The sequence below is a fragment of the Panicum virgatum genome, chromosome 8N (genome assembly GCF_016808335.1).
Source record: "Panicum virgatum strain AP13 chromosome 8N, P.virgatum_v5, whole genome shotgun sequence".
In the NCBI taxonomy this organism is placed as follows: domain Eukaryota; kingdom Viridiplantae; phylum Streptophyta; class Magnoliopsida; order Poales; family Poaceae; genus Panicum; species Panicum virgatum.
Window position 1 is genome coordinate 18,105,861 of NC_053152.1, and position 27,992 is coordinate 18,133,852.

The 27,992-nt window shown below is 48.3% G+C and overlaps 1 protein-coding gene across 1 annotated transcript; it reads left to right on the plus strand.

The window, feature by feature from the left end:
- Positions 1–19,695: 19,695 nt before the first annotated feature.
- LOC120684854 (probable disease resistance RPP8-like protein 2) lies at positions 19,696–21,368 on the plus strand. Its single transcript, XM_039966719.1, has 2 exons — positions 19,696–19,983; positions 21,228–21,368. Exons 1-2 carry the CDS (start codon positions 19,696–19,698, stop codon positions 21,366–21,368), a joined length of 429 nt encoding a protein of 142 aa, XP_039822653.1.
- The last annotated feature ends 6,624 nt before the right edge of the window (positions 21,369–27,992 follow it).

A 27,992-nucleotide genomic window follows, 5' to 3' on the forward strand; every position in this document is an offset into this window, starting at 1 on the left:
CAGGGACTCTTTGAGTTCTTGGTGATGCCGTTCGGGCTCACCAACACCCCGGCGACGTTCCAAGCGCTCATGAATGATGTGCTCCTGCCCTTCCTACGCCGGTTTGTCCTTGTGTTTTTTCGACGACATACTAATCTACAGCTCTTCGTGGACGGAACATCTCCTCCACGTTTGCACCGTTTTGCGCACACTGCAGGATCACCAGCTATTCCTGAAGAAGTCCAAGTGCGAGTTTGGGCGGTTGTAGCGAAAATGGCCTCTCATGCCATATTTCAATATAATGTTTTGGCGATTGATGACACACACAACACTTGGACTAATGTGATTGTTAAGATGACTATTCTTAGGCTTTTAGGTTCAAGTGATGACAAAGAGAAGAGAGGTGTAGCAAGGCCCGAAGGGCCACCCCTACGGGGGTCGAGGGGGAGCCGCCCCTCGCGGGTCTCAGGGCAGCGCCCTGAAAGCTCTTCGGTCCAAGGGACAAGGATTGAGGCATTTTGCTATCATCGGTTAAACCGACGTAGGGCAAAATGAACTCACCGGTGCAATCACAGAGAAGGTCTGCGGGCTAGGGTTTTACACCGGATTAACCGACGTTGAAGAAAATGCATACGTCGGTGCATTGCCAAACGAAGACCGAGGAAAATACCTACACCGGTTGAACCGACGATGCATCGGTCAATTGCATCGGTTCAGTTGTCCAGAGAGGTGGTTCTTTTGGAGGAACGTGAAGAAGTTACAATCACCGGTTAAACCGACACTAATTTTACATACACCGGTTGATTGCATCGGTTAAACCGGCGATACACCGGTTAATTGCTAACGGCTAGTTTTCAAGTGGCAGTTTACATACACCGGTTGAGCCGATGATGGCTTTTGGGGTACGTCGGATTAACCGGCGTTAAGCACATTTCTGGCAGCTTTTCTCCAACGGCTATATTTTCTTGTGCTGTCTATATATACCCCCAAGGCCGGGTCATTTGAGCGTGCTGGAGTTCAAGGAAGTATACAAGAGCTAAAGATCATCTCCAACCACCATAGAGCTTTATTGTACATCATATAGGCTTAAGCACACTTGTGAGAGTGCTTAGTGCTTGTTTAGGCTTAGTTCTTGAGAGAACTAGCTTGAGAAAAAGCCTTGCTGCGGCAAGCACCTTGTGTACTCGTCGTGTGACCCTCCGACTTGGTGTGGAGTGGCAACGACACTTTGTGCGGGGAAGGAGGCCCCTACTTGGTGTTAAAGCTCCAAGATAGTGAAGACGGTGCCGTGGTGACGCTTCAAGATAGACGGTGGCGGTGACCTCGTCTTTGTGACTTGGCGTCACTTAGCCTTTGCTTGTCGGGAGCCTTGGAGGCGTGGCAAGACGGTGATCAAGCGAAGAGACTCGGCATCCCACTTGTTCGTGTTGGACAAGTGGCCGTGGACGTAGGGAGGGACTTTGGTGTCCTAACTGAACCACATTAAATCGTGTGTCTTGGTGTCTTTACGGGAGTTTGCATAACCTCTCCATTACCACTTTACTTACCGCATTACGTTTCCGCATTTACTCTCTCTTGCTTACCTTTACTTTCCTAATTAGTTTGATTAGGATTGGCTATAGGTTGCAAGTCTTTTGGGGTAAGTAGAGGGTAGCATAGATAAACCTTAATCATAACTAGCATGTATAGGATGTGTTAGGTTTATCTTATGCAATTAGTTGAGCCCCAGGTTAAAAAGCGATTAGCGACCCTATTCACCCCCTCCCCCTCTAGGGTCGGACACCCCGGTGATCCTTACAGCGGTCATCGGTGGCGTACCTTGGTCATGTCATCTCCGCAGAAGGGCTGGCCATGGATCAGCAGAAGGTGCAGGCGGTGCTAGACTGGCCGCCTCCCAAGTCCCCGCGTGCGGTGCGCGGCTTCCTTGGGCTGGCGGGGTACTACCACCGCTTCATCCGCGACTTCGGCACAATAGCGGCGCTGCTCACCGCACTGCTCAAGAAGGAGGGTTTCAGGTGGAGCGAGGAGGCCACGCGCGCGTTCCAGACGCTCCAGCGCGCGCTCACGTCGGCACCCGTATTCCAGCTGCCGGCATTTGACCGTGATTTCATCGTCGAGTGCGATGCATCCGGGTCCGGCTTTGGAGCTGTGCTTCACCAAGGCACCGGACTGATCGCATTCTTCAGCAAGCCCATCGCGCCGTGCCACACCAAGCTTGTGGCATATGAGCGCGAGTTGATCGGCCTTGTTCAGGCGGTTCGGCATTGGTGCCCGTACCTGTGGGGGCACCGTTTCGTGGTCCGTACGGATCACCGGAGTCTTCGCTTCCTCCTCGACCAGCGCCTCACAACGATACCACAGCACCAGTGGGCAAGCAAGCTGCTGGGGTTCGACTTCGTCGTGGAGTACAAGATGGGTGCCATGAATGTGGTGGCAGACACGTTGTCTCGCCGTGACGAAGGACAAGGGGAGCTGCTGGCACTTTCGGCCCCTCAATTCTCCCTCTTCGATGACATCAGGCAAGAAATCAATGGAGACAGTGCCTTGTCCCAGCTACGGGATGCCATTCGGGGGGGTGCCAAACCAGCGCCATGGTGTGTGGTTGACGGCCTAATCTTGTTCAAAGGACGCGTCTATGTGGCGGCAACTTCTGCAGTGCACCAAGCTATCCTCGTCCTCGTCAATGGCACGACCCATGAAGGGGTGCACAAGACACTACACCGGCTGCGGGCTGACTTCCATCTGCCCAATGATTCTATGGTGGTGCAGGACTTTGTGCGGGTGTGCTCCGTTTGCCAGCGTAATAAGGGTGAGCATCTTCATCCGGGAAGCCTTCTTCAGCCTCTAGGGGTCCCTACGGCGGTCTGGTCTGATGTGGCCATGGATTTCGTCGAGGCCCTTCCCAAGGTGAACGGCAAGACGGTGATCTTGACTGTGGTGGATTGGTTCTCTAAAGCGGCTCATTTCATTTTGCTGGGCCATCCTTACACGGCGACAACGGTGGCTCGTGCGTTCTTTTCAGAGATTGTTCGCCTGCACGGGATTCCAGCCTCCATTGTCAGTGATCGCGATCCGGTGTTTACAAGTGAGTTTTGGCGGGAGCTCTTTCGTTTGGCGGGTGTCAAGTTACAGATGATGTCTGCTTTTCATCCACAGTCAGATGGTCAGTTGAAGGTGACAAACAAGATAATAGCAATGTACTTGAGGTGCTTGACTAGTGATTGTCCCCGTCAGTGGTTAGAGTGGCTGCCGTGGGCGGAGTTCTGTTACAATTCCTCATACCAGCAGTCCATCAAGACCTCGCCCTTTGAGCTGGTGTATGGGCGTCCTCCCCCATCCATTCGCTCGTATGTTCTTGGCGATGCGTGGCTGCCTGCAGTTGAGAAAGCTATGCAAGACAGATTTGAGTTCTTGTCTGAAGTTCGTGACCATCTGGAACAAGCTCAGCAGCAACACAAGGCAGCCTACGATCGCCATCACCCTGAGCTGCAGTTCTCTCCAGGAGAGTGGGTGTGGCTCCGGCTTCTCCATAGGCCGGTGGCATCGATGCAGGTGAAAGGTAGGGGCAAGTTGAGGCCGAAGTTCTTTGGCCCTTTCTAGGTTGTGGAGCGTATATGGGATGTGGCCTACAGGCTTGCCTTGCCGGCCGGAGCCCGCATACATGATGTCTTCCATGTGGGTTTGCTCAAGAAGTTCTATGGCGAGCCTCCATCTCAGACCCCAGCGTTACCTTTGGTCCAGCATGACCGCGTGGTGGTGGAGCCTGAGGCGGTGTTACGTGGCCGGTTAGCTCGTGGACAGCGTGAAGTTCTCGTTCGGTGGAAAGGTGCTACGGCTGCTGAGACCTCTTGGGTGGAGCTTGATGATTTCCGTGAGCAGTTCCCTCACTTCCAGCTTGAGGACGAGCTGCTTCTCCAGGGAGGGAGAGATGTCATGTGGGGACGCACGTATGGCCGGCGCCAGAGAGTCCAGGGAAACGTCGAGGTTCAGGATTAGTTAGAGATATTTTAGAGATTTGTTTTGTTAGCTTGGGAGATAAGTTGCTTAGAGGTTTGTTAGGAAAGTTTGTTCAGGATTGGCGTCATATAAGCCAAGTCATAGGGATCAGGAAGGTAGGCTTAGATTGATTTGTATCTTGGCCGCGTCCCTGCCTCCTTGGTGCGTCGTGAGCTGCCACCATTGCTCCGCCGCGCCGACGAGGTCCAGGGCCATGTCCGGCCACCTGTTTCAAATACAATCTGCGCAGAATTCCTTCCTCCAATCTTCTGTTCCCTTCCATCCGTGACAGGTTGAGAGGTGCAAGGGGGAGGATGCCCACAAGATTTCTCACATCCCAGAAGTAGAGTTGGATGGCACAAGATTCATGCAGGGACAACCTGACAGAGAATAATAGGTAAGAAACCTTCCAAAAGCATAGTGAATCTCTGATTTGTTCATGCATGTAACTATGTATTGCTTCATATTACTGATCTTGGAACTTGAAGATTAAAAATAAATATTGCTTCTCAAACAGAGGTAGAGTGCAAGATCTAGCAAGACCATACTGATGAACCTTTGGAAGCCATGCTAGCTAAGCGGTGGATGAGAGGCACGGAGGTTGACTGAAGCACAGTGGTATAGTACATGCAAATTATTACTGTGCCAAGCAAAGTTTAATCACCCAGATATATATGGGTGGCGGATGCTATGAGTTACATTGCCACAGAAACTTAGCTCACTAAAGCAATGCATATTACAACTCTTGCTCATCATGGAGCTATATATCTTTGTAATCAGGTTACCTATCGGCGGAGGCAAAGGCGGCCATCACGAGTGAGCAAGGAGGCGGAGGAGGATGTGGTGTCAGGCTGTCAGCGGACTGGAGGATGTGGAGGGGATGGACATGGAATATTTGCTGAAACTGGATGGTGTGCTTCTGGGAAAATGTAACAACACTGATAATGTACAAATGTACCTATAGCTGATATCAACACTGATAATGTGCTTGTGTCTTGTGAAATTTATTACTGGCAAATGTAATGGAGGTGTGCTTCTGGGCGGCGTGTTTGTTCCATGTTGATTGGTATACTATGAGAAATGCTTCTCTGGGTACAAGTACGAGCATGCATTTGAATCACACGAGAAATCTGCAAGAAAGTAGTACTAGCAGTATTGATTTCTCTGGGATTCATGCATGCTTGTGTCTTGTGTGATTGTGTCTGCCCTACAACCAGTCCAATAGTACATTATCATTTCTGTGGCATACATTATCATATTGTGTAAGGCTTGAAAATCTCCCATCCTTGTTTTGTAGCTTGCAGCTTCAAGTATTGTGCATGAAGTCCTTGCGGAGTCTCAATGAGTTGCTAGATGGTATTGGCAACATGACTAGTCTCTCCATGTTTGAAGTCAACACAAGAAACAACGCACATATTGATGATGTTGTTGCTCCTTCCATTTTGAGGCGCTTGCAGTTGCTTGTCAGGACAGTAGAACATAGTGTACATGATGTGCTTGAGGTGGGTTATGGGCCGCATAGTAGTCTTGTGAGCATTGGGAAATTGTCTTGTCGACACGTAGAGATCAATCACCTTGAGTAGAGATCAATCACCTTGAGAAAGTTGAGCAACCGGAAGATGCAGAGAGAGCTAAACTGCGAGATAATCCAGACCTCCGGGTGCTAAGCCTTTCGTGGGATCATGCAGATACCACGGAGTATAAGATAGATGCAGAGGTGTTGGAGAACCTTATACCTCCTCGAACTCTTGAAGGATTTGAACTAGCAGGGTACAGGAGCACAAACTTCCCTAACTGGATGCTTGAGATCTCCACCTACCCCAGTCCAAGGACGAACGGTAGCGCAACCATAAATACACTAGTACGGAGAGCAAAACTGCACCACCACCACCACCACCAAGGCACAGGAGATCTGAGATGATGCCTCCATGAATGTAAATGATGCCAAGAACATAATCATCATTGACTAAGCATGAGCTTAGCATGGCTTTAGCCCAAGTCTTGTGCCGAGCAAAACAACATTGACCTGAGCGTCCAAGAAGAGGAGGCCACAAGAGGTTCTTCAGCACGCCTTCAAGAAGAGAATTTGCTCGAGGGCAATCATCGTCGCTGGTCCAGCGTAGAGCTGGGCTAGGCTTTTGACCAGAACCTTGGCTTGCATGGAATGGCGGGCGCATTGGAGGGAGGGGGCACTGGCCGCCGCCATAAGAGAACGGCAGGATTGGGCCGGGGTAGCCCAGAAAAGAGAAGGGGGATGCTCGCGGACACAACCGTGGTGGATTGCGGCGCACCGCGCAAGGGGGCAGGGGAGTGGTGCCGACTGGCACCACATGGGGACGATGGATTCGAGATGGGTGGTCCCCGTGTGGCGGCCATCCCCGTGTGGCTGCTCACACCCCTCCTTCCAAGGCGGCTCACCGCAACCCAACACCTAGGGCCTAGCTTCTACCGTCCTCATGTGGCGGCACCCTCTCCCCTCTCGATGGCACACCGTGACCCCGCCGTGGTTGACTTCAACACCTTTCCACCCTTGAGGAATTGAATGTCTTTGGCATACGACAGCTCGTTATTGTCCTTGCCGGAGGCCAGTCTATGCTGGTTCCCCTCTCTCAGAGGGCTACTTTTGTATTTACCCAACCTGGAGATACTGCCGGAATGGCTGGGGCAGCTCATTGCCCTTGAAGAATTATTCATCTGGTCCCCGCCCAAGCTGACATGTTTTCCTGAAAGCATATGGAACCTTACTACCATGAAGAGATTGTCCATTAGAGACTATCCAAGGCTAGTTAAGAGATGCAAGGGGGAGGATGCCCACAAGATTTCTCGCATCCCAGAAGTTGAATTTGATTACCAAAGGGTGACGAATCCAGGACTGAAGGTAAGAATCCTCTCAAAAAGCTAAGCCTAGTAAATCTATGCTTTGTACATGTAACTGTGTGCATTGCTTCATTTTTTTATACTCCCGGAATTCCATGATTAAACAATACATATTGCTTCTCAACGCGATTAGAGGAAGAAACTCTCCACTTTCCTGGCAATTAGAGGAAGGTGGACAAAAAAAATTGGTGGAGAGAAATTTTACTTCTTTAATATTATTAGGGCGGTGCAGGAGTGGCGGCGCAGGGGTGGCGCTAGGGTTGTCTCGCGCAGCGGCAGCCCTTCGGGGACGAAATGGCGTCGCGGCGAGATTTGAAACTGGCCGGCGCGGAGGGGGGGGGGGGGGTTATATAGGCAAACATTAACCGAGGCGGGCGGAGCACAGGGACCGCCTCGGTTAAGTTTTTTCCTCAACTTGAACTTGTAATGCATTTTTCTCCAAATTTTCCCACTGGACTACAAAATGTCCAAAAAGCAATGTTGTGAGTTTTAAAATTCTCTACCATTTCTGTTTCCGCAACTTTTGTTGATTTGTTCTCTAACGTTTTCAAAATTTCCTCTGAAGAAATAGTGTTCAAACATAGCTCTAAATCTTGATTTTAATTTGCAATCCTGGCCAAACGTTTCCGAGTGAACAAATGAGTATATTTCCAACAAATGTAATGGCATACATTTGGATTCCATTGCAATAATAAGTTACAATATGTTGTGTACAATGCATATCATTTTGGCGTCGATGCAACCACTGTCCTCTTCTCACCGTCCGAGCAGCACCAAGGCTTGATCTTGGTCTTGTTGACGTGGTACTCGACTTGCTTGATCTTGTGTGGATGATCGGTAAAGAGTGAGAACTCCGCGTAGTTGTATTTCTCGGGGCTCTGCACTCCATCAGCTCCCACGATCCTCTGCTTTCCTGATACAACCACATGTTTTTTGGAATCTCTGGGCTTCGGGTAGTAGGCTACCTGAGCGACGCGGTTTGCTAGTACCCACTGATCATCTTTGTACCCGACACTTCCATACTCCACGGTGGTTAGGCCATACTCGTCCACGACAAGCGCATTCGGCTTTACCCCTTGGCATTGGAAGATGGGTATCTGTAGTTCACCGCCGTAGTCAAGTTCCCATATCTGCTCAATCTGCCCAAAGTATGCCTTGGTGTTCCTAGTGGCCTCGTCGATGCCCTCATATCGAACCCCACTGTTCTGTGCTGTGCTCTTCTTATCCTTCTCTTTCGTGTGGAACCTGTATCCATTGATGTCGTATCCTTGCCACGAGCTGATTTGGGAAGACGGACTGTACGCAAGCCTCGATTCCGCCGCATCACGATTGCGAGGTATGCCCTGTTGTTTGATCCACGTCGTGAAATTGATCTTGTGTTGTCTCTGTACCCATGCCTCTGTACATCCGTCATGACCACGACGGAGCTCTTCTAGGTGCTTCCCAACCCACTTATCCATGACAACTAAATGAGCTTCTTGCACCATTTCTTCTTCTACATCGGTGCGTACTTTCCTCCCCGTGCACCCCATCCCTGAGGTTTTGCCTTCGTGCGGATGGACGGTCAACCCAATTGCATTTCCATCCCGGATGTATTTGGTGCAGCAGTTAATGGTCTCCTCTGTTGTGTATGCCTCGATCATAGAGCCCTCTGGGTAAGCACGGTTATAGACGTATCTATTAAATGTCGACATGAACCTCTCGTACGTCCACATCTGGTGCAGGTATACAGGCCCAAGGTCCTGTATCTGATCAACCATGTGCATCATCAGGTGCGGCATAATATCGAAGAAAGACAGCGGGAAGCACATCTCGAGCTGGCAAATTGTTTCTATGATGAATTGTTTCATGCCTGGCAGCTCAGCTTCATCGATGACCTTTTGTGTGATCCAGTTGAAGAAGTAACCGAGGCGTGTGATGACCATCTTCACGTACTCTGGACCGATTGCCCTGATGACAATTGGGAGGAACACCATGAGCATGATGTGGCAGTCATGTGCGTTAAAGCTGGTTAATGTGAGGTCCTTCATAGAGACCAGACTCTTGATGTTGGAAGAGAAACCGGTTGGCACCTTCACAGCCCTAAGCCACAGGCACACGGCTCTCTTCTCATCTGTTGTGAGGTTATAGCAAGCGCCCGGGAGGTCCACTTTCCCGCTTTGCGCCGCCAAAGTCGGATGAAGTTCAGGCCTAATGTCCAGGTTCAAAAGATCCTAGTGTGACTTCAGACCATCCTTCATCTTAGTCTTCATGTCCAGAAGGATTCCGGCCGTGCTTTCAAAGACATTCTTCGAAAGGTGCATGCAGTCGACGGCATGGGGCGTATCTAGCTCCTTCCAGTACGACAAGTACTTGAAGAAACACGACTACTTCTTGAAAGGTACTGGGGTGACAGGTGGTTGTTTCTCCTCCATCTGATCCCGCTTCCTCTTCTTCTTTGCTGTGGTCCCATCTTCCTTAGATTTTTTCTTTTTCCCGAACTCTATGTTTATGTCATTCACCATTTCAAACACCTTTTTCCCATAACTCGTCTTCTCTGGCTCATCAATTTGAGGCTCGGGATCTTTGTCAGAGAACTAATTCATTGAAGGATCCCAGTACCTGTGCTTTTTGCTAAGGTATCGCCTATGCCTCATGTACACCAATTTCTTCGATCCAGTAAGATAAGTGTAGTAGGTACCGTCAATGCACACTACACAACCTGACTTCCCTTTGACCTACCCCGACAGCGCAAAAAGGTCAGGGTAATCAGTGATGGTGACAAAGATGATGGATTTTAGAGTGAACTCCTTCTTTACAGACGCATCCACCATTTTCACCCCATCTTCCCATAGCATCTTCATCTCATAGCTTGCTATCGCCCTTGATACGTTCTGCCGATGCATGCCACGACATCAGCTTTGCATCCTCTAGGTTATCGAATAGCGCACGCAAGCGATCGATCACAGGGAGGTACCACACTGACAGGGCAGGACTTTTCCTCTGTACGTAGCCCTCTTCTTCCTCATCCTTAGGAACCGGGATCTGCTTGGCCATTTTCTTCTTCTTCTGCCTACTCTTGGGTCCCTCATCATCCATGTCTGTGCGACAACCGGCATTCCTCTTGTACCGACTCGCGCCGTAGTGCGGACAGCTATGCAAGTTCTCATACTTGCCCTGATACAGGATATAGTGGTTAGTGCACACATGGAACTTTTTAAGCTTCATCGACATTGGCCGGATCATCTTCTTCGCTCGATAGGTATTGGCGGGCACCTTGTTACCCTCTGGGTATGTGTCAGCAAGCATACGCAATAGGTCATTGAAGCCAGTGTCGGACCACCCATGGCGAGACTTCAGCATCAGCAATTGGAGGTTAAAACGTAATGACATCCATTGCTTCGGACAGTCCTTATACAGCTGATCAATTGCCGCCTGCTTCATCTCCTTGAAATTCTCAAGCCACTTCGGATTCCCAAACAAGACATCATCTTGGTCCATACGATTAGCAAGGTTCTCAAAAATCTCTGCATCTTCGGGCCCCAACAAATCACCATGCTCATCACCATACCCATCATCACCATCATTGTCGCCTGCCATGTCTTGGAGAAGTTCATCAATATTGCCATAATCGCGATTCGCACTGTAGCCGCCCACTGTTGCTGTTGATGATGAGGGTGTCGAAGAGTTTCGTTAAGATCTCCAGGTGCTGGCGCTTAGATCCGCTTCGCCGTGAAACTTCTTGACTGTGTAATTGTCGACAAAACCATAGCGGATCAGGTGAGATTTCACCACGTTATCTTTGCGGAGAAGATTGTTCTGGCATCTATTGCACGGACAAATGGTGATCTCCTGACCCAGACTCATACGATGTTTTCTCGCATCGGCAATCAATTTTGTCATATGATGCAGGAAAGTCAGATCGTTGCCAGCCTTCGGTATCTTGTACATCCACTCAGCCTTGTCCATGAATGAGACCTTGCACACAACGAGAAACTAGTGTCAAATAAGCAGATCTAGCTCCGGATCCGGTTTTCTCTCTCCTCCATTTAGATCTAGATCTAGATCTAGACCAAAATCATGTAAAAGAGAGATGAGAGTTGGAGGAGTCAGAAATCAACCTTTAGTGGTGTCCTCCCTCACCAAATCCAAAGGCAAAATCTCCCCCCTCTAAGATGGTTAATTTTGGTTGTTTTGAGGTCAAAACACCCAAAAATGGAGGAGGAGCCATGGGGAGGAAGAAGAGGGGTGGGCTGCTATATATAATGAACTTAACCGAGACGGGCAACATAAAGGAAATGCCTTGGTTAATCACCATTAACTGAGGCAGTTGATTTAGGATAGACCGCCTCGGTTAAACTATTAACCGAGGCGTCTGTCCTAAATCAACCACCTCAGTTAATGATTATTAACCGAGGCGGTTTCTTACAGGTGACCGCCTCGGTTAATGTTTTAACCGAGGCGGTTGTACGGCCGGCGGCCCAGCACGGGTTAACCGAGGCGGGCCGCCAGACCGCCCGCCTCCGAGGCTTTTTTCAAGCGCCTCGGTAAATAGAATTTTGTAGTAGTGTTGGTCTCTTCATTGCTCCCTAGTAGTTCAGGCTTTCTAATCTCAATTCTTTGCTGCGGCGTCATGTTCAAGTCCTTGGCATAACGGGAGAGAGATAGTGAATTGGTATTGATAACATGCTTATTCTGTGAGGCATCTTCCACCTTTATTATAGTTGATTGTCTAACTATTAACCGCTGTGATTCAAGACTCTTTGCAATAAAATGGAAATTGTTTCCTTTCATTTTATTTTTTTATGCAAAGTTCACTATGCGCTACCACAGAAGTCCTATAACGAAAACATGATATAAGAAACCACAAACCACTACTACAGAAAGGGTATTTGGTCCTCCACATTAGTCCCAGCCACCAATGGATCCGGGACCAATGAAGGCTTTAGTCCCGGGTCCAACGGCTAGGGGGCGGCGGGGAGCTTTAATGCCTATTGGAGCCACCAACTGGGACTAAAACTCACCCTTTAGTCCCGGTTGGTGGCTCCAACCAGGACCAAAGTTCCTAAATATTTAGTCCCGGGTGATAACACCAACCGGCACTAAAGGATGACCCTTTAGTCCCAGTTGATAGTTCCAACCCGGACCAAAAGGGTCTTTAGTCCCTGTTGGTGGCTCCAACCGGGACTAAAGGGTTATTTACGGGTTAGTTTAAAAGGAAGGCATCCCATTCAAAGTCACATATGCTGTGTAGGTAGGGTGGTAAGCAAGCTATGTGCGAAGCGAGATGTCTCGGGTTCGAGTCCTAACCCACGCATAATATTTTTTTACCTTACCCATACCCTTTAGTCCCGGTAATTGGACCCGGGACTAAAGGATCGGGACCTTTAGTCCCGGACTGCTAACCCCGGTTAAAATACCGGGACTAAAGCCAGTTGCAGCCCGGGACTAAAGCCCCATTCTGCACTAGTGAACATAGTTAAAAGAAAGATAAATAATTTTTATATGAACATACCGCATTATGTGAACAGGTTATAATTTGGAAATAATACAAAAGTGCAACAAAGGCTAATAACCATTCTGTTGGACAATGTCAATAGTACTACTAATTTGTGGATGAATGAAACAACCGACAGAGTTCATAAATATATGTGCTGTGCTAACAACTAGAATTTCTAAGTCATCATATGTCCATGCATATGGACAGTTAATTAAACCAAAGATATAAACTTTAGGGTATGATCCCTATAAAGAAACTCATCTTCCGTTTGACACATGTCAGGCATTGACCATTTGAAAACTAAGCTCATGGACATAAAGAAATACTTATAATCAATATTTAAATTCTAAGGAAACTTCTATGTACTGCGTACAGCTATGAAAAGGTAATAAATTGCTGCTCTATGGCTTTAAAATCTGTACACATAACATAAATTCTCTTTTGCAAGGTAACAACATCTATAGGCAGGTAAATTAAGTGATTTACATAATGAAAATCTTCCAATTCCTAGCAAGTCACGAATACCCAAACCCCCAGACTGATTAATGAAATTGAAACGGAAGGTGTAACAATTATATATTTGCTCAAAAACTATTGCGGATAGGCACCTGCTTGACGCAACACACTCCAACGTCGCCTTCTGGACGACACTGAACTCTGATTTCGCGAATCTGTGCTCGTATGACACCAGGAAGTTGTCTCTGATCCCCGCGCTCGCCAGGAGCCGCATGCCCCGCTGCTCGGCCTCCTCGAAGTCCTTCTCCGCGGGGTCGCCGGCAGAGACGGGCACCCTGTCCCCGTCCCCCTCCACCAGGTTGACAACGCGGAGCGTGTTGACGACCAAAATTGGCATGACTGGGGGAACCGGTCAGACCTGTCCTCTAAACCGGTCAAATCGGTCTGGTAAAGTTTCTCAAAATGCAAAATAAACTTTACCATTAGATATCTCTCGTCGAGTAGATCAAGATTCATATATAGAACGTCCAATTTGGAGTTCAGATGAGAGAGATATGGCTTCGGGAAGTTCTGCATCCCATGTAGACCGGTCAGACCGGTTTAAACTGCCCAGTCCAAGTTAGGAGTTGTATTTTGACACGATTTTGATTAGGGTTTCGACTCCTAAAGGGGTAAGACCATCCCTCCCTATAAATATAAAGGACCACGGCTGATTGAGGGCATCCAATCGATTAAAAACACATCAATCTACTACTTTACTTTACTTTGCACTATTTTTTGTCCACTCCAAACCCTAGCTCCTCCTACCCCATATTTTCTGTTCTTCTTGCGTCTCGATGACGTCTGAAGGTGTTCTAGGTGGCCTGCCGACCCAAGAAAAACCCTGTGTATGCTTGCCTAGACGGGGTCCCTCCCGGGCGAGCGTTCGTCAGATTCGCTGGTTTACCTCAGTGAACCGGTCTGACCGGTCCCCCTGACCAGTCTGACCGGCCAGTGCATGAGGTGCTGCAGTGAGCCCCTCCTCGCATCGTGTGTTCGAGCATGCTCATGTGTTGGCCCTGAATCTGCGCCAACATAGCGAAAGGATGCTGTTGACAGCCAAAATTGGCAGAGGCCGTGGCCGACTGGTTTGACCGATGGACCGGTGGGGCCGACTGGTCAGACCGGTCTGGCCGATTGTGATCCGAGTAGGAATTGATTTTGTAATTCGTGGATCTTTGTAAACCTATTCGTGAAGGGGTATGACTTCCCCGGCCTATATATATGAAGGCTAAGGCTGATTGAGGGTTATCCACAATTGAATCAATACAATTTGTCCTTTACTTTCGTCTCTCAAACCCTCACCTATTCTAAACCCTAACTACTGTTCTTCGCTCATCTCTACGGCATTCTGAGTGGCCTGCCGATCTCAGAGCAACCATAGATCCGCGAGCTCCGATGGGGTCGCTCCGAGCTCGAGGATTTAGGTCTTCACGGCATTCCTGTAGAACTGGTCTAACTAGTCGCTTATACCGGTCTGTGCATAGTGAGCCCGTTGGTGAAGGTCGTGTCGACGATCCGTGTATTGTAGCGCATCCTAGTGTATTTGGCGTAATTCTGTGTCAACACACTTTTTGGTGACTCCACTGGTGAAGAAGATCTTGGTTGTCGAAAACCGATCTAATCTACCCCAAAGAAGATGGGTTCCATCACCAACCTCGACAAAGACAACATCATCACAGCGACGATGGAGGAACTCACCAAAGAGGAGCACAAGTCTTACCTGGTCGCCGAGGAGCACTTCATGGTGCGGTTCTTGAAGGGCTTCAAGAAGAATCGGGGTGGCTTCGTCAAGAGGGTCGAAGAATTCGTCATGCTATCCTTCAAGCTGAGTAATAATCAGATTGAAGAGATCCCCAATGTAAGCAATGAACTCTCTGATTTACTTACGCAACTATCACTGATGCTCGATCAAAAAAATTTCTGTTGCACAATTAACTGCGGGTGATATGCGCTTGCTTCCATGTCCGATGAAATAGATGCGTTGAAAAAGAATAAAAGTGTTGTGGGTAATTCTTATACATTGGACACTTTAAATCATAGCTCATCGGCTACGCCAACGCCTGCATCAGATACAGTCTTAGGCATGCCGCCGGGCTACTTTGTAGGGCAGACGCCGCCACCTTCATCGGTTCAGACAGAACCGATCAGACCGGTCCAGGCTACCGCGGTCAAACCAGTCAAACGACCGGTCAGACCAGTGCGATGGTGCCTACTCCGTCTTCGCCTACACCGCTCACATCGATTCCTAGTTCGGCTACCCCTGGCCGAACCAATGAGTTGATGACCTACACACCCCCTCGTACTACAGCAGTGGGCAGTACATTGCAGGGATCCTGTCCCCATAATGGACCGATTCCTAATGCTATGCGGATGATGACATCTACTTATCCTAACTTGCATCGTCTTGCATCTGCATCACAAGCTTCGACCAGCGGGAATTATCAAGCCGATTTCTCTAGATTTAGAGAGGATCTGGCTAACATGATTAAAACTAAGCTTGGGGTGGATACGGGTAATTCTCATTTGTATCAAAAGTCATATACTCCTGAATTTGATTTTATTTCTTATTCCGTTGGTTGGTGTGTTCCCGAGTTCATGAAGTTTAATGGTGATGATACTCATACAACTTGGGAGCACGTAAGTCAATACATTCTGCAGTTGGGAGAAACTGGTTTCCATGATGCTTTATGTGTGTGTTTATTTTCTTTATCTTTAACTGTAACCACTTTCTCTTAGTTTTCTTCACTTGCTCCAAATTCTATTCAAATATGGAACCAGTTAGAGCGTAGGTTTCATGATCACTTTTTCAGTGGGGTAAATGAAGCTAAGTTGACGGATTTGACATCGGTTAGGCAAAGTCGTGATGAATCGGCCTCTGATTATTTCAGGAGATTCAAGGATATAAAAAACTAATGTTTTAATCTGACAGTTTCTGAGATTAAATCCTTTTCAGATTATGTTACTATGAATTCTTCAACCAAATTTCAAACTTGGGAAACATTATAAAATTTTGCATAGATGTCGGAACCCCTGGCCCTGGTCCTCCTAACATGAAGCAGCTTGTTAGAAAATAGGGGCCTTATTAGGTTTCGGTTGCCGACACCCGACAGAGACACACTATGCTAAGGTCTGATTGGGTTCTTTTTAACCATCAGAAAAACCTTCATCTTGTGTGGTTTGCAATTTGGATATCGTCCAAGCAATGTGGGAATAAAGATCAATCCTAGACTTAGCACACGCAATCTGGAAACTGCATCCCCATCTTTTCCTCAAAACATATAAAGTTGTTCTTTGCACAAAGAGGCAAGGATCTATTGTCACACCCTGAAATTGTTGGATTTCAGGATGTGATTAAAAGGAAGAATAAAGCAATGATTTTCTCATAACTTTAAAATTTTCCCAACATTTATTATCTTTACAGGAAATTTAGTTCAGGAAAATAATTGGTTGTTTTCTAAATTAGATAAGGTTGTTCTACGTATCTTGCATTTATGCTGCTTTGCTTTGTTTCTTGTTTGCCTTCAGTTGAAGTTAAATTTCTAAATTTAAATTCAAGTGAATTTGTTTTCCCCCTTTTAATTTCAAAATCCCCTTTTCCTTATTGCTCCCTCTCTTTCTTCTTTTAGCCCAAACCTCCCTTCGTTTCTCCATTGGGCCAGCCCAGCTCCCCCCTCTCTTTTTTTTCCTCTCCCCTTTTCTTTTTCCCTTCTCTCCTTCCCTAGCCTAGGACCAGTTGCTGGCCTAGCCCAGCAGCATCCTCTTCCTCCCCCGCGCGGCCCAACCCACTCGGCCCAACAGGCCGGCCCAACCTGCCCCGCGCGCCACCTCCCTCTCTTCTCTCCCCTTCACTGCCAGGCGGGCCCCGCCTGTCGGGGCCATCCCCTCCCCCGCGCCGGGCACGGACTTGAGCCCGAGTCCGGCCGTGCCGCGCGCCCCGCTCGGATCCAACCTACACACCAAGGCTGGCCCCTCGCCCTCTTAAATAGTGCCGCCCCGTGCCCTTGGACCCCATCGACCGAAGCCGCCGCCGCCCAAAAACCTAACCCTAGCACCCGCCTCTTCGCCGCCTCCACCGCGCTCGGGTGCGCCGCCCCACCGCCGCTCCAACCTCGCCAAGAGCCACCAACCTCGCCAACCCCTTCTCCCTCTCTCTTGCCCTCTTGCGTGCGCATTTGCTCGCCGGAGCAACCTTGCCACACACCACCGTCGTGCGCCCGCTCCACTCGCCAAGGCCCCGCGCCGAGCCTCCCATCGCCTTCCCCTTCAACCCCTCATTCTCCCTGTGCAAGCCACGCTCGAAACAAGCCCTGGATGGCCGATTTTGGCCATGTCCAGTGACTCCGCTGCCGTACGCACTCGCCGCCCGTGTCCCTGCGCAGCCCGAGCCATCACCGAACCGCAAGACGATCTGCTGAGCTGCCCGACGAAGCCGAGCCGCTTGCGAAGCTGCAAGCCGCCCAGCCGAGACGCCCTAACTGCTCTGAGTTGTTGGATCAAGATCCAACGGATTAGATCTGATCTAGCCGAGTCAATCCCTGCCTCATACTGGTCAACTTTGATATTTTTGCAAAATAGCCCCTCCACTTTTCAATAATCAACCCTCAGTCCTATCCAGTTCAAAAATATTTAAGAAATGGTCATTTATTTTCTTCTTTAGCCCTTGAGCTTTTCCAAAATAGAACCCACCGTCCAACAGCCCTCTTTTTTCAAAATCTAACCCTGTGTTTTAGGTTTAATTAGGTTTTAGTCCTTGGTTTCTTCAAGTCTAGCCCCTGGAAGTACAAATCTATCAAAGATAAGCCCCTGGAACCTTGTTTTGGCCGTATCTTGGTCGTTTTAACTCTGTTTTCATCAATTCTTGCGCTCACGTGATCCGTACAACTTGTGCAATAGCTTTATCACCTTATTATCCTTTGCGAGCATAGTTTGTTGTGTCTTGGTAATCTTTTCTGCTAGCCCTCTGACTCTTTGGCTAATCACATATAGGTCCCTGTAGCCATGTTTCTTCCGTAGTTTTCACATTTTAGATCCATTTCAACCCGTTCTTATTGCGTTAGTCTTCTAATAGGCTAAGCTATTGTTTAGTTGTGTGGTTGTGCCTCTTTATAAATTAAACATAGATTTAATTTGTATAATATCCTCTCATCTAGCTTTCCTAATAAAAAGCTAATTAGATGTTTACCTCGGTTTCATAATTGATGTTAATATGCTTAACACCAACTTAAATGTGTGTTTTTTAAAAAAAAATATTTGTTTAGTTCAACACGAATCATAAAGCTATGCGTTTAGATGTTTTCACATGTTCTTTTATAATTAATTGTTCAATTAGTGTAATTTATACATAGACAATCATAAATAAAATATGACTAAGTTCTACTTCGTCTTTATAAATACAAATATAATATGATTAACTATAACCCAGGATATTTTCTTTCAAATATCCTTAAATGTGTTTTTTTCTAAATAAAATAAATAAAGCTTATAGTTCTTTCTTTTCTTTTGTAACGTAAATCTTTCGATAGCTGTTTCTTTTTCAACCCTAGAACCGATTTTTGCGTCCTTTGCGCTCTCGTAACCGTAGCAACGAGCCCTATCCTTTAGTACACTCTTTTAAAGATTTTCTTTTATTTTGGTGTATTGTTCTTAGTTGTACTTGTTTGTTGTTTTGTATGTTTGTGCCCAATGATTGATTCGAGTAGAAGGATCGCTGTTCGAAGCTTGAAGATCAAGTTTTCCAAGTGAGCAAGAGCTGAAGAGCAGTAAGAGTAGTTTTTCGTTGGATAAAGGCAAGTGTCCCTTACCATCCTTCTACCTATGCTTTATTACAAGAATACTATGAATTAATTGGAACATGGAGAACCACCTAGGAAAACAGTACGACCACAATACTATATGGCTCTGGTCTTGGCTAATTAATTAGAAACTCTTGCTTGTGACAATCTTACCGAAAGGGCAAGAGGGAATGCATCATCGGGGTATAGCTCGGTCCTCTTGAGGCTTTGATATGTTGTCCTTTGCTAAGGTACCTCCTCGTTAGGAAGTGTTATGACCGCTTTGACTTGAAACCTTAGCGGATTGTCACATGTTAGAGAATCTTTGTAAAGATCTCATAGTGTATCCCTGCCACTCACCTCGGAAGTGTTTAAGGGACTTGCAAACCCGAGCATCAAGGGAAAACATGAATTGTGGTGAAAGTGTACAACCCCTGCAGAGTGAAAATTAATATATCAGCTGTGATCACGGTCAAGAGCGGCTTGGACCCACACATGATTAAATTAACTTTAAGATAGATTTAAATCACTTTCTGGTTATTTATTGTGGCCTTTCTGAGTACCAACCATAAGTATACTCATCCTTACTTATTGCTGCTCATAAGAGAAAGTTGTTGTGGAAGTTAGCTGAAGATGTTGCTGAGTTGTAGGCCTACGCAACCCCCGGTTGATTGCCTGTGAAGTTTGGAGTCTTCGTTTCCAGGATAAGCTGTGTATCTCTGATAATCTTTATAGTTGTTGTAATTCTCTTTTCGTGATACTGTTACTGATTATTCACTTATGAAGTTACTATATGTATGAAACTTGATCCTAGTATACATATAGTTATGCATTCGGTTTTGTTTTTAAAACCGGGTGTGACATCTATTCATACATGTAACTTTGCGTGGTGTCAATGTACTGAATAAAGGACCGTGTACAGAGTACACTCAAGGTATCGATGCAAAGCTGCTCAGTAGCAGGTGCCAAAGACAACCTTATATGCAGGGTGTTGGATTAACATCGGGAGCACCAGTCCTCCACCCAAGAAGCTCCCACATACACTGCAGCAGCCAGCATCCCTTGTGAGTTGTTCTGGTCGGCGCCGGCCACGAGATGGCAAGCGCCGTTGGCGGGCTGATAGCCAGCAAGCTTGCCGAGCTTGTCTGGGATGAGGCTACCCTGTTGTGGAGATTCAAGGACGACGTGGATGGCTTGAAGAGGACCATGGTGAAGCTGCAAGCTTTGATGCGCCATGCTGACCGGAGGGAGGGCCAGGATGAAGGAGAGAGACGAGAGATCATGCGGGTTTGGATGAAGGATTTCAAGGCTGCAGCCTACGACATTGAGGACTTGCTGGATGAGTTCGACGCTATTGAACTCATTAAGCAGGACCAACCCAAGGTACAGATGCTAAACTTCAATATTCTTAATTAATTTTCATTTTTTCTTCTTTTTCCGAAGTGAGGGTTGTCCCATTTTTAAAACTCTCGGTTCCACTTATATGCTTTTAACTGATATTTGCCCATCTGATCACTCCCAAATTAATAAGCTTTAGAATGCTGCTGGGGAAGAGAAGCGGAACCTTGCTAATCCTTAATTTTAAAATAAAAGTTGCGAACGCGTTACATCATATCTGTGAATTTAAAATTGATAGTGTGGTCTCATTGTTAAAATAAAAATTGAGTGTATCACTTTAGCCATAACAACATTTAAATTAGGCCTTGTTTTAACCTGGCAAAAATAAAATGCCCGTGCATAGGCAACTCAAGCAGGACCGTGATATTATTTTGGTAAACATGAATCGTTGAGGCAATTGATTCTGAAATAAGTCGTACTAAGTTCATAGTTGCCTTCATTTCAACAGCGGCACCAACTTTTATTTAGGACTGCGCTCACGTCATCAGAGTCAAAATATTGGGTGACAATGGCAATAGGCAGAGAGGCCAAGATACAGGAGCAGTGGCTCCGCAGTGATCGTCGTCGAAATTATTGTTCATCTTCTTCCTTAGTTTGCAGGCGCGTGCGAGAGTGAGAGTGAGCGAATCAGAGTGAGAGCAGGCAGAACACGCGTTCCTACGTAGTTCCAACAACTGGTATCAAGAGCAAGGTTAGATAGTTGGGGGATCTGTTCCCCTCGACCGAGGTGTACCGGCGGTGCTCGCTGACGGCTGCGATGCGTGATGCTCCGGGCCGTGTGTCAGCCTGTGGACATGTGTGGCGCTGAGGCTGCCTTGGTGCAGCGGCTGGCGGAGCTGCGGGCTGGGGCGCGTAGCAGGGCGTGGGCGTGATGTGCTGCGGGGTCGCCGGTGGTGGCGCATGGGCGCAGGCACAAGCGCGGCGCACGGAGTGAGTGGCGGCGCGAGGCGGCTGGGAGGGTCGCGGCAGGGCGCGCGCGTGATTCTCGGCGCGGGCGTGGCAAGCGACCGGCAGCGCGGCCGGCGAGGCAGTGGTGGCTCAGCGCAGCGGCAAGGAACGCACGGACGGCGGCGATGCGAGGACCAGAGGAGTGCTCACGGTGGCCTGTACGTGGCAGAACGCTGAAGGTCACCGGGCCGTGTGTCGGTGCGCGTGAGGGAGCCCGTGGCGATGCAAGGCAAGGCGCTGCGGCTAGATAGTGGATCGCGCATCGGTCCTGTCTTGGTAAGGCGGGGCGTCGTTCTGGCCGTGGAGCAGTGGCGTGCGACATAGGGATGAAGCGGTGGCGTGTGTCGCCGGAGAGGGAGAAGAAGGCCACGGCGTTCCACGGAGGCATGCTGCGTGGTTCGCATCACGTCTGGAGGCTGTAGCGGCAGCCGCAGGATGACAACGACGATGGAAGGAGCAGCATCGAGGCAACGGCGAGTGTGCGGCAGCCCCAGAGACAAAGAAGGTGTGCTCCCAGCGATGGTCTATGAAGAGCCGGAGTCCTGTACGTTAGGATGGGCGGCGACGTCGTAGGTTAGGGGGAGTCATGTTTAGGGGGAGATTTTTAGAATAAACACGCCATAGGTGTGTTTCTGGCGTGCCTACGTGTGTGTTGTGCTGTGCGCGTGTGTGTCGCACCATGCGTGTGTCGAGCTCATTCGGCGAGCTCGGGTCCAGTCGGTTGGCAAGGTCATTGCCGTCCAGATCTAGGTGCAGATTGTGCGGAAGTGCGCCAACTGTTGTGTTGATCGAGTCTTGGAGTTGTTAGGAGTAGTGGCTGTAGGCGCAAGTCTGTGCGAAGAAGGCCGCCACGTCCGGAGCGAGCAAGTGGCTCCCTGGGCAAGGCTGAGCGGGTCCGGCAGGAGTGAAGGACGTGGAGGAGAGCTCCTGATGCGTCCCCGGCCTACAAAAGTCCATGTACTTCATGTGCTCCGGATTGTCGAGTTCAATGTAATACAGAGAGGCCAAGATACAGGCTGTTCATCTTCTTCCTCGGTCCGCCGGCGCATGCGAGAGTGAGAGCGAGCGAATCAGATTGAGAGCGGGCAGAACACGCGTTCCTGGGAAGTTCCAACAGTCCCATCTCCTCTTCACATGGCTGCGCTGGCGGGGCTAGCCTGGGCTGCTCTTGGGCTTGGGTGGCTAGATCCGGTGCCCGATCTGCCGGATCCAGCACCCCTTGGTCGGGGGCAGCGCTAGTGGTGTCGGCGATGGTGGGGGCGGCTGCGCAGGTGTTGGCATTTCTTATGCCCGATAGAATAGATATTTTTGAAGCGCACAGAATCACCGCTGTAGCACTTAACCTTGGAGTATTCCAGGGTATCGTATTTTTCCTTAGGGAAGCACTATGGTAAAGAATATCGTAAATCGAATGATAACCGTACTAGTTAATCATCCGACTAACTAGATGGGGATAAGACAGATAGGTGAGTGAGATAAATGGCCAAACAATGACCGAGTAACACACAGAGATTCAATTCCTTAGAGAGGTAGCAGCTAGGAGGACAACGAGTGAGATAAGACTCCTGATACACTTCAGAACTATCGAGCTAGCCTCTCTAGATCAGACTAAACACCTAACTAGTTCTCGGGAAAGCAGAGCTTACTTCGGCGGCTGGAAGTGGAAGGACTTCAGAGGGGGATGAGAGGGGAGTCCAACGACAACCTGCACTACTGCTATGAAAACACCCGAACGTGGTGGACTACAAAGGACGGATAGGGCTGTCACCACCTACTGACTACCACAACGGTTCTGTGGGGTGGAACACACTTTCTAGCTAACACTAAGGTCAGACACCACGTCTGCACTCGGTGTTAGGATTTCTCTCGAGGCCTTCGAGAGAAATCCCCCTCAACCTAGAGCACTAACTTGAGATACTCTAGTCCGGGCGAGAAAACCCGTAAGATAAGTTCCCGATTACTAAGAAAGATAACTTAGTCTAAGCTAAAGGATAACTTCCGCACTCAAGCTGAACACTCAGACTCGAGTAAATAAATGACAGCGGAAAGTAAAGCTGACTCAGAAAAGTAAAGAAGATAACTTATATTGATAATGTCAAAAGAAAGATACAAGAGCTATACCAGACTTCCGACGACTCCGGAATCCCAAGCAAGCTCGACTCGACTCTAACTCCCAAGCTACTAACATACTCTAGAAAGTACAAGTGAAGAGAGAAGAGCTCCAATGGTGTGTGTTGAAGTGATGGATGGTGCTTCTATTCATAGCCCTTCCAAGGTCGGTATCTGGCGGTTAATCCCCGTAGCGTCAGTTGCAAGCAGGTAAGGTCGGTGTGCTTGTCTTCCACGCGAAGCCGGGGCAGGAGACACTGCAAAGTGGGGCCGGCCGGCCTCCCCTAGGCTGGCCAGCCTGGGATTTCAGCCATCTGGCCACCGCCTTTGCACGGACGTTCTAGATTGCTTCAGGAGGTCGGTAGTCGTTGCGTTGCCCGAACGCTTGAGGTTGTAGGCCGGCCGCCCTAGGGGAGGCCGGCCGGCCTCCCTCTGGCCCAACTCGGCCCTCCGTTGCGCCGATGTTTCCTCTGCATTCTGGTGACTTGCCTCGGTGGTGAATCACGGCACTGGACCTTAGTTGGTACTGAGTTGTGGCCCTTTTGTTCTTTCTGCAAGCCTTCCGATCCATCCAATCAAACCAAGGCCTAACCCTCGACTTAGGGCATTATGATCATGTCACATTGCTTCTGGTTCGAAGCCGGGATCATGTTCTTGGAGATGCCAGGGCGGCCGGCCTGTGATTTTTCCCATTTCTGTCCATTTTTGGTACACCTGCTCCTGGAATCAAAACTCATCCAAAACTTGTGGAACTCGTTAGAAATAAATAAAATATGAATGGAACATAGTGTAAAGCTCATGTTATTCCTGAGAAGTTGACGGCTAGAATGTGAATTTATGGCCGTCAACACCCCCCAAGCTGAAACTTTTGCTCGTCCTCGAGCAAAGCTTAAACTGAGGCTCGGTGGATCAGGAGTTGCATCAATGTTTACCCCCTTGCAGGTACCTTGTGTACAGCATATTACTCTTTCCATCTGTACTTATGAAAAGTTGGTTCGTACCTAAGGTTCTGGAAGATGGGGTGTATTCGTTTTTCATCCCTCGGTCTTGGGCGGTTGTTGGACTGAACAACCTTCACCGGAATGTTCCCTGCTACCGGTTCAGGTTCCCAGCTCGGATTTTTATAAGAATTTTTCAAAAGAGATTCAGGTTTCCCAATTGTACTCTCGAGTCGCTCAAAGTGTATGATCCTCACCTATGGTCGAGATATCTGACCGTATTCTTCCAATCTCTAAAGCTGATATGTGGAGTTTATGGGTAGGAAGATGTTTGCATACCTTGGTTACCTGTATTGCTCAGGCGAAGGGTGATCCATGCCGGGGCTGGTACTTAGCCAAACTCGGGTCTCATGGAAATATTTGGATATTTGGAGGGTATGAAGGAATGAAGTGGATAGCTTCCCATTTGAATTATTTGAACTCCATAATTTTGCAACTTGTTGGGATGGAGAGTGGGCTTCTCTTTCTTTTTTTCTCTCTCTTTTGTTCTTTTTTCTTTTTTAAAAAGAAGATAGCTCCACTCTCTTTTGCTGATATAACTTGAATTCTTTGGAGTTTTGATTGGGAAGCTCTCGTGGAGGTATTGGAACTTGTGATTGCGGGGGAGTATAACTGGCGAAAGTGGATGTCAATACCCGGAATGGGTGACTGACAGGCCAGTTATGTTTGGGCTAGCAAATGGTGAATTTATGGGGGATGAAGACCTGTAGATGGCAAGTACCATTCCCGAAGTGGATGCACCATTCGACACAGCTCAAAGTAACTTCAGATAGCTCAAAACGGTTTATGAAATATTAGGCTCTGGATGGGTCATTCTAACCATGGGAAACCTTTACCAGAATTTTAAAAAGAGTTCCGAGGGGTTCCCTACTAGAGCAAGCAGTTTAAATTCCAGTTTGGGCTATCTTAAATCCCGCAACAACTTAGACTTTAGAATTCGAACTCATGCCTCCACGCAACCAGATTTTTCAGTGGAACTAATATGTGCCAACTAGTTCAGGTACTAGGAGAGTAAAAAGCTGTAAACGAGGCACATACAGGGTTTAAACAGAGCAACTGTTCATCATTTCCAAAGTAAGAGCTTACACGGATTTCCACTCATATAAATTTTATTCAAAGCATGGAAATATTTTTCGGATTTTTGTTATGAGATTATTTATTTATTACTACTATTTAAGTTTTTTTGGCATGGTTACTGAATAGAAAGAACGGGTGCGATGACTTACCTGGCAGTGTGACCCCCCAAGCTTCGATGAACCTCAGTCCTCCTCATCGTCGTCCTTGTCCTCCTCGTTGTCGTCGTTCTCCTCCTCGTCGTCGTTGTTCTCCTGTTCAGGTGGCTGGTACGGCTGGTATGGTTGGGACTGCTGATAGTCAAACCCAAGGTGGATGTAGACGTTCGAGACGTCGTACTGCAAAGCGGAGGTCAACCCCAAGCTCTCCTGAGTGAGCTGGGTGTTGTGTGCCATGGAGTCATGCATCTGCTGCTGTGTACCAAGAGTGCTGATGCGGTTCGAAACGTCCGTGATGCTCCGAAGAATTGGGTCCTCATAGTTAAAGCGTGCTGACGATGAGGGACCCACCTGTGGACCATAAGACGGATGCATACCTGTGGAGTAGTACGGTCCTTGTCCACCGGTGAATCCGCTGCTGCCGGCCTGATACGGGTCATAGTTGTAATGCCCGTACGCCTCCTCGAAGCTCATGTTCTACGTGGACGACCCCGGTTGTGCTGATGCATGAACCGGGGGTGTCTGTCGTGATGCACCTGCTCTAGCCGCTCGCGCCGGGTCCTGCTCCTCGTCTGTGGACCTGCAACACTCTGTCGTGCGGGTTCTCTTTTCTCCATCTGCAATGTTAGACTTTGCACCGAGTAGAGAGAGAGTCTCGGGCATGGAAGCTCGATCTCCCAATCATACCCGGGGTAACACATAAAGAGAGAATTTCCTGGCCCTTCTCGCATCATGTGCCCTTGCACAAAATGCTCAAGACTGACCTCGTATCTGTACGCTTCCGTCTCGGGCAAGAAAGTGACTTCGGCGTCGTCCATCGCTTTGACATACCTCGCCACACGAGTGACCAGTGGGGTTATGTCGATGGGGCTTTTACCCGTAATCATTTTCTGCCAAAGAGCAAGCATGCTCCGGACAGGAGAAAAGCGAATCTTGTTCGCCATAGCGTACAGACACTACAGCTTAGGCAAGCTGCAGAGGCGAAGGTCTATGCGAGAGTACACAACCATGGCGAGCCACTTGGCAAGAAACCTTAGAGTAGGATTATAAATGGAGACTATGCTGTTCTTGCTACTCATGGGTTCATTAGAAAATTCACTCCACCAAGAGCTACGGTCATATTGATAACGCTCAACAAGGGTGTTTGGGTCTAAGATGCATCTTTTATTAAAGCCCAAAGAACACTAAATTGTTGGAGAGTCATTTCAAAATGTTCGTTAAAGAACCGGAAGTAAATTTTAGTTTCAGTGCTGGTTTCTTCAATGGTAAGAGACATAAGAAATTCCATGGTCAGGAGATGCGAACCTGGCTCGACGATGTCGGCGAAGTTCTTCCATCCGATGCCAGTGAATGCTTGGTTCATATCTTGCAAGAGTCCCGTCGTGATGAGGAAGCGGTTTCGAATCTCTTGGCATGGGCATAAGTTTGCCTCTTCAGCAGCTCGAGTGCTTGCCGCTCGTAGTCATTCTTGAAGACGATTTGCTCAACCATTGTCAAGATCCTGATGCGGAAACGGCTTCGTGGGACTTTGGGAATTTCTTCTTCTTCCCGGAATGCGTGTGAACGGTGACCGGAGTCGACCGACATGCTATCCCGAGAAGAAGACAAACTCCGCGAGCTTCTCGATCTTCTCGAGAATGCCTTCTTGACCTTCTCCTTGGCTCGAGTTATCATGGTGCCTGCAAAAGGTTAGTACAAGCAATACCCGAAGGGAACAAGGGGTTAAGAAGAGGGTTAGTTTAGTCGTTAGTTGTTAGTCGTTCTTGCAGGGCGTTTAAACCACCACAAACGTTCAACGTTCAGCGTGCCATGAATTTATTTAGAGGGGAAATATTTTTGTGTTTTCTGGTTTATGAAATTCACTAATTCCTACTCAAATTTTATTTTGGGGCGAACTAGCACTTAAGTCCTTTACTTAATCAACTCAAAAGAGCTCAATTAGGCAAAGAAACTTAAGAAAGGGAGAGGGGATTAAGGAGCTCGGGCTGAGGCAAGTGTACCTGAGCTTCTGGTGCACCGAGGGACACCGAGCTTGCTGGCTTTTATAGCCCGGCGCCAGGGCCAGGCCGGTCAGCCTCTGAGCAGCGGCCATCGAGCCACGCCGACGGTCTATTGCTTAGGCTTGCAGGTGATCATGCCGGCGATCATGCCGGCGTCGGTGATGATGGGATTCGGGTTGACGACAGAGGCCGGCCGGCCCTGATGAGGCCGTTCGGCGTGCCTCTGCACATTCCCGTGCTCCCCCCCTCTTGTCCCTTGCTTTTTCTTTACTCCAAGAATCCACTCCCTGTTGTCCCCTACGAGAGGAGAGAAGGTGGGGCCGGCTGGCCTGGGTGGGACCGGCCAGCCTAGGTGGGGCCGGCCGGCCTGGTACTCGGCCAACAATTTACGAAAAAAAAATTGTGAAGTTTTATGGATGCAAACTTTCAAATTTTAAACATTCATTGGTTAAATTTCAAACATGATTATGCAAGATGAGAAAATTTATGCAAGGAAAATTAAACTATCCTATATGCAATGCGATGATGGATATGTGCCACGTACCTCATGGCGAGGGCTCGGGTTTTGAGTCCGGAGCCGGACTCTCCATTCCTTTGGTTTGATTGTCGTCGCCAGATGGAGTCTTGGGCGATGATACTTTCTTCCGCCACACTTTCTTGGGTGTGGGTTGTGTTTCAACCTTAGTTTCCAATGATTCCAGAAATTT